Genomic DNA, 7122 nt, shown 5'->3' with positions numbered 1-7122 from the left:
GTAGCTAATCCATTAGCTACCGCCCACGAGTCAGTAAATATATGACACTGTCCTCCTTTCTCTGCTCTGATGGCCTGATGCACTGCCATCAGTTCAGCATATTGGCTACTTCCACCTATCCCAGAACTTTCCAGAGTTCTCCTTGTACAGGGGTTATAGGCTACTGCTTTCCAATGTCTCTTCTGTCCTAAATATTTTGCTGTCCCATCAGTAAACCAAGCATGTTTCTTCTGTTCTTCATTTAGTCCGTCATATCCATTATTCCATTTCACTAAGGATGGTACCATCTGTTGCTTAGATTCAAGGGGCTTTTCATTACTCTCAGTATCAATGTTCGCCACAGATTCATGTAGAGCAGAAACTCCATTTTTGCCTGCTCTGGACCTATTCTGAATATACCACTTCCATTTGATTATGCTTGCCTCTTGTGCATGTCCAATTCTGTGAGAAGCTGGGGTACTCATTACCCAAGTCATAATTGGAATTCCAGGCCTTAATACCACTTCATGACCCAGAGTTAGTTGCTCAGTTTCTACTAAAGCCCAATATGCAGCTAACAGCTGCTTCTCAAAAGGTGTATATTGCACTCCAGATGAGGGCAGTTTCCTTGACCAAAAGCCTAAAGGTACACTTCGGCTTTGTTGTTTTTGCCACAGACTCCAATTTGCATAGTCATCTTGTACAGTCACTTGTAACTCCACTGGCCCATTTTGCATAGGCCATAAGTCTAGAGCTAATTGAATAGCAGCCTTTGCTTCCTCAAAAGCTCTACTTTGTTCAAGTCCCCAGTCAAATTCATATTTCTTTCTGGTGACTTTATACAAGGGTTTTAAAATCTGTCCCAAATGTGGGATGTGGTGTCTCCAATAACCAAACAGCCCTATGAACTTTTGGGCCTCTTTCTTATTGGTAGGGGTGGGAAAATCCTGGATTTTCTGTCGAGCTTGTGGGAGAATTTCTCGCAGTCCTCTATTCCACTGTATCCCCAGGAATTTTACAGTTTGAGCTGGCCCTTGAACCTTTGCGGGGTTGATTTCCCATCCTTTGCTTTTCATATGGTCAATTAATAATGCTAAACTCTCCTCCACCTCCTTTATATTCTTTCCCTGTATCATGATGTCATCTATGTAATGTGTAAGCTGTACACCAGGTAACTTTAATTCATCCAAATGTTCAGCTACAATCCTGTGGCAAATAGTTGGGCTATGAATATATCCTTGCGGCAGGCGTGTAAATGTATACTGTCGGCCTTGCCAAGTAAAAGCAAACTGGTTCCATTGCTTGGGGTCTATTGGGATCATAAAGAAGGCATTGGCCAAATCAATAACTGCATACCAAGTCCCTTCATGTTTTTGTATTCTCTCTATTAAAGTAACCGTGTCTGGAACAGCAGCATACAAGGGAGGAGTCACTTTGTTCAGCTGTCTATAATCTACTGTCATCCTCCATGTCCCATCTGACTTTCGGACTGGCCAGACAGGGTTGTTCCATTGAGTAGTTGTAGGGACTAACACTCCTGCCTCAACACATTCTCTTATAGTGTTGGCAATTTCATCTTGCCCACCTGGCACACGATATTGCCTCAAAGTAATTACTTCAGAAGGTTCGGGCAAAGTGATTGGATCCATCTTGATTTTCCCCACTAAGACTGCATTAATGCCTATTTTCCTCACAGCAAATTGGTATTTCCCTTCAGGTAAATTTAAGGTCATACCCTTCAAAATGTCTATTCCAATGATGTATTCAGGAATAGGCACAATAACCACACTATATTCTTTCTTGGGCAACTGTCCAATTTTCATCATCAATTTAACTTGTCTGGCTGATATTTCAGTCCCTCCTAGTCCTGTGATGGTAATAGGAGTTCCATGGCTGAATTTGTCTGGATTCCCATAGATAAGGGTGGCCTCGGCCCCAGTATCTATTAATGCCCTAGTTACTGTACTTGACCCATTTTTCCAATATATGGTCAAGTTAATGTGAGGTCTGCAATCCAGCTTACGTATTTCCTTAATTTGGGCTGGGGCCTGGCCTGTTCCCTAGTATTCCCTTTCATGTGATTCACTTGGGTATGAAGGTTCAACATCTGTAGCATTTGCAGGAGCAGTTCTGATTTCCCTATCTCTCCTGTTATCAAGGCCTTTATCTCTGTACATTCTATATAATTCATTGGTTGGAATTCCATCTATCATTTCAAAACCTACCCCTGCTCTCAATAAAGCAGTAAACATTTCTTTCCTTGTTACTCTCCTCTGGCGCCAAGTTTGCTGGTTATTCACCCTTCTCTCTCGAGGAGATCTATCCCCTCCCCAGTCACCTAAGTCATGTAACTGTAAAATCTTATTTATCACTGTTGTAAGACGGCTCCCTACTTCTCCAAGTAATAAATTCAAAATTAGTTGTTTATAAGCAGGGGGAGCTGTCCTAATTATTAAATTCCTATGAGGCAGTCCCATTGGATCATTGTAATATTTGTCTGCAGTTCCTATCATAATGGCAGTCTTCATTACCTCCTCCTTTAGTCTCATGATACAATCTCTAAGTGAATACCAGGGTCTGTGCTCAGTGGGCCACATAGAATCAGTAGCATATCTCTTATTGCATCCCACAGCGGCTAATGCCAACAGAGTAGTCCTGCTATCACCATCTCCTTGCTGATGATGTTCCCTAAAAGCTTGTTGAACTAGAGGATCATGGCTGATACCTATGAATCTCATGCAGTCTGTCCTATCCACTGATATTCCACTGGCCCCTTGATCACTGAGTCTTACCATCCAAGATATCAATGGTTCTCCTATTCTTTGGCTGAATCTACTCAAAATATCTGTGACCTCTTGCGGTGAGAAATCTTCCTGAATTTCCCTTGTAACTGAATCTTCACCTCGGGTTTCTGTCTTCCTCCTTTGTATGGGTCGAGCCCTTGTCTGATCATTTAACCATCTCCTATTCTCTGTGTGATGCACATCCTGAACCCTAGTAGTGTTTTGTGCCTCAGCCCCTAACATTGTCTCATTCTCCCCCCACTCACTTCCTCTGCCACCATGGCTAGGACGAAGCAGGCAGTCAGGCTCTTTCTGGGCTGGGTTGAAATGCACTCTGGGCTTTTTTGGTCTCCTGTTGCTCTTAGCCACATTAATAGAAAAGTTCTCATTTGAGTCAGTTTGGTCTCCTGCTATCTGAGATTCCCCTTCTTCCTGTGGGGTAGGAGTGCCCCCATGTCTTTCACTTAATCTCAATCTTTCGTATACTAGCCGGTAGGCTGATAACACTATCCAGCTTTGCCTAGATAGTGATGCCCCTGACTGAATCCCAACTTCTCGTAAACACTTTTCCAAATCCCTAGGATCTCCTCTCCGTAGCCTTGCTTCCCAGTTTTCACAGGGTCCAGCTTTTTTAGCCAATTCTTTTGCTAGGGAGGAATAAAATGGATCCTCCCATCCTGGGATATTCATCTCTTCCTCTGGAATTGTTCTGCTTCTAAATAGAGATCTTATACCTAGCGATCCCATCCTCGTCGCCAAATATATATTATTAATGTATTAGGAGGGCAGAGTTTATAATCTCAAAGAGGATCATAAACATGTCTGAAACGTTCGGAACCGCCGGATATAAGAAACTCTCAAAGTAGAAGGCAGAAGAATCAAAACATTTATTTAGGCTCCACAGTAACCAACCCATGAACCAGCAACCCCATTTTGATATATTGATCAAAAGCTTCCAGGCCCAATAAGTACGCCTTGAAAGAGTAACCAGGAGGCTACAGAGAAGCATGATTGCGTAAAGCAAAATCATGTTTCCCCCTCTATGGTAATAAGATTACCCACTGGCCTGAAGTCTTTGTTCAGCTTTCTCCCGTAGGTCAGCTCTGCTACTGGCAGCTCCTGCTTCAGCTGTGGCTGTGGCTGTAACTGTAGCTGTAACTGTCGCTGTAACTGTCGCTGTAACTGTCGCTATAACTGTCTCTGGCTCCAACCGGAAAAGGAAAAGAGGATCTTCAAGCTGTCCTCTCCCCTCTTATAGAGTTTTTGACATCATCAAGCACCGCCTGAACGACCAGGGCCGATTGGTTCTTGACTTGGCCCCTCCCCCTAGCATAGCCGTTAACACCTCCCCTCAGCCAGCCCCATGACTCCTCACACAGGAAGTTGTCTGGTCCTGCCCCGGAAGAGCAAGCCACAGTGTCCAGAGGCTCAATGAGGTAAGCTGAGTCATTCAAAGAAAACAAAGGCCATTCTGGCTACACCACCTTAATTTATAATAACCTGCCAGTTATATTGTACAGATTCTTGTTGCATTTTATATAACAGTAGAAGGATTTTAGTCAGTCTGTGTTGTGGGGCAAGTTCGTTTTCTTGCTGGTCTTTTTACAGGCAATCCTATTATTCAGATCCCCAGGAAGAGTGGAAAGGACTGAACAACATCAATAATAACAATAAAAGCCTCACGCTCCTTTCCGGGTGTGAAATGGTTCTTTTGTCTCACTTTTTACTTCATGGTCTTAGTCTTTGCCTCTTTCGAACTTCAAATGGGGCACACCCTTGACATTCCTTAAAGAGACTCGGGCTTGTCTTTTTGTGGTGGCAAAGAATTAGAAACTGAGAGGACGTCCATCAATTGAGGAATGGCTGAACAAGTTGTGGCATGTGAATGTAATGGAGTACTATTGTGCTATAAGAAATGATGAGCAGGCAGACTTCAGACAAAAAAAAACTGGAAAGACTTACAAGAACTGATGCTGAGTGAAGTGAGTAGAATCAGGAGAACATTGTACACAGTAACAGCACCATTATGCAATAATTGACTACTTTAACTCTTTTCGGTAATACAATGATCCAAGACAATTCCAAAAGACTCATGATGGAAAATGCCATCTGCTTCCAGAGAAAAAACTATGGAGTCCAAATGCAGATAAAAGCATACCATTTTGACATTTTTTTTTGTTTTTGTTTTTTCTTTCTTGTGTTTTTTCCCTTTTGTTCTAATTCTTCTTTCACAGCATGACTAATGTGGGAATATGTTTACATGATTGTACATATATAACCTATACCAAATTGCTTTCTGTCTTGGGAAGGAGGGAAGGAGGAAAATTTGGGATTTGAAGTCTTATAAAAATGAATGTTGAAAACTAAAATAAACAACTTTTTTTTAAAAAGAGAGACCCAGGTTTGGCTAAAAAGTAGGCCAAGTGTGCTGGCACAATTCTTCTACATCCTTGCACATGTATAAGAACTTATCTGACCATGTCTTGCCCCTACTCAAAAACTTCAAAGTTTCTTTATTGTATCTAGAATAAAATACAAAGACTTCAGCCTGGCATTTGAAGCTTCAGTAATCTGACCCTAATTCTCCATTCTAACATTATTTAAATTCCCCACCCCCCGTATTGCAACCCCTCTTCCAGTCAAACTGACAGTCTAGCTGTTCCCCATATACAATATTCTATCTCTCAATTCTGTGCCTTTGTGTAAATGGTCTTCCATGTCTAGTATGTACTTTGTCTGCACTTCCATGTCAAAAAATCCTTAACTTACTTCATTGTTCAGTTCAGGTGCCACTTCATATACGAACCTTTTCTTATCCCATGTTTATTCACATTCTTTCCCCCTTTAAAATTAATGATTGCATATTATATAAATTATTTGTATATTGTTCATATTTATTTATTTGTTGGCATTCTAGATTGCCCCCATTCCAATGTATCCACCTCTTATTTCCATAACATATTGTATTTATCACAGTGCTTTTGTATATAATTATGTCATTTGGTTCTCACATTAACTGCAGGGGGGTGGATTAGGCAGCTATCCCTATCTCACAGACCAGGGACCTGAGAAAGATAAATGAAAAATTACACATACTAGGTCACAGCATTATACTTGTTCATGAAAATCTTATTCTTTCATATGTTCTCTTCAGTGCAAATTTGACATCTTTATTCCTTAGGCTATAGATCACAGGGTTTAACATGGGTAAGATTATAGTATAAAACACAGAGGACACTTTACCCTGGGTCATGGAGTGAACCGATGATGGCTGCAGGTACACAACCATGGCAGAACCAAAAGCAAGAACAACGGCGGCAATATGGGAGCTACAGGTGGTGAAAGCCTTGAACCTACCCCCAGGGGATCTGATGCGAAGGATGCTGGTGATGATGTAGATATAGGAGCTAAGGATAGTCAGAGTTGGGGTGAGGATGTTAAATGCACTTAAGTACAAGACCAAAAGTTCATTCACATAGGTGCTGGAGCAGGAGATGCTCAGGAGGGGAAGGAGATCACAGAAATAATGGTTAATGGCATTGGCTCTGCAAAACAACACTGTGTGCATGAAGCCCACATGAATCGTGGAGCCAACAATTGCCAGAAAGCACACCCCTGCCATGAGACAGGAGCAAACCTGATAGTTCATCCGAACATTGTAAAGCAGTGGGCTGCAAATAGCAACATAGCGATCATATGCCATGACTGCCAATGTGTGGCACTCAGCAATAGCAAAGATGAGGAAGAAATAGAGCTGAGCCATGCACTCATGGTAGGAGATGGCATTTTTTTCTGACACAAAGTTCACCAGCATTTTTGGGGTGATGACAGTGGAGTGACAGAGATCAATAAAGGACAAGTTCCTAATGAAATAGTACATGGGGGTGTGAAGGTGACTATTCAGTGCAATTAATAGGATCATGCCCAAGTTTCCCACTACACTGGCTGAATAGATGAGTGAGAAGAGAATGAACAAGGGGAGTTGGAACCTTGGCTCATCTGTTAGACCCTTGAGAAAGAACTTGGTCACTGTGGAATGATTATTTGCGTCCATTATCTCCAGCAGTTAAATCTCTGTTTAGATTAAAAAATAACATGCTAGGAACATATTCAAAATGGTAGAGACAGCACTCAGACAGCACACATATGGCACAGAGTTAAGAATATAGAATTTTGTTGCTGATTTGATTTAATCTGGGGAGTTTCATGATTAAAAGATCCCTACTACACCAATGAAATTATAAGTCCAGTTAAATAAAGAAAAATAAAAATATATCTCCCCAAACTTTCAAGAGACCTATAAGATAGGTACCACATGCCTTATTAGCTTTTTTTATAAGTATTCATGTATTATACATCT

General features: G+C 41.4%; 1 protein-coding gene across 1 annotated transcript; it reads right to left on the bottom strand.

The window, feature by feature from the left end:
* Positions 1–5880: 5880 nt before the first annotated feature.
* On the bottom strand, positions 5881–6819 carry LOC118838673 (putative olfactory receptor 8G2). The gene has a single exon (XM_036746026.1). The coding sequence runs from the start codon at positions 6814–6816 to the stop codon at positions 5881–5883; it is 936 nt and encodes a 311-aa protein (XP_036601921.1). The 5' UTR covers positions 6817–6819.
* Between the last annotated feature and the right edge of the window lie 303 nt (positions 6820–7122).

The sequence above is a fragment of the Trichosurus vulpecula genome, chromosome 2 (genome assembly GCF_011100635.1).
Source record: "Trichosurus vulpecula isolate mTriVul1 chromosome 2, mTriVul1.pri, whole genome shotgun sequence".
In the NCBI taxonomy this organism is placed as follows: domain Eukaryota; kingdom Metazoa; phylum Chordata; class Mammalia; order Diprotodontia; family Phalangeridae; genus Trichosurus; species Trichosurus vulpecula.
The sequence above is the reverse complement of the archived record's forward strand: the minus strand, read 5'-3'. Positions and strand labels throughout refer to the sequence as shown.

Coding starts and splice junctions, on each gene's coding strand:
- LOC118838673 (XM_036746026.1), bottom strand. CDS start 6,816: ATGGACGCAAATAATCATTCCACAGTGACCAAGTTCTTTCTCAAGGGT.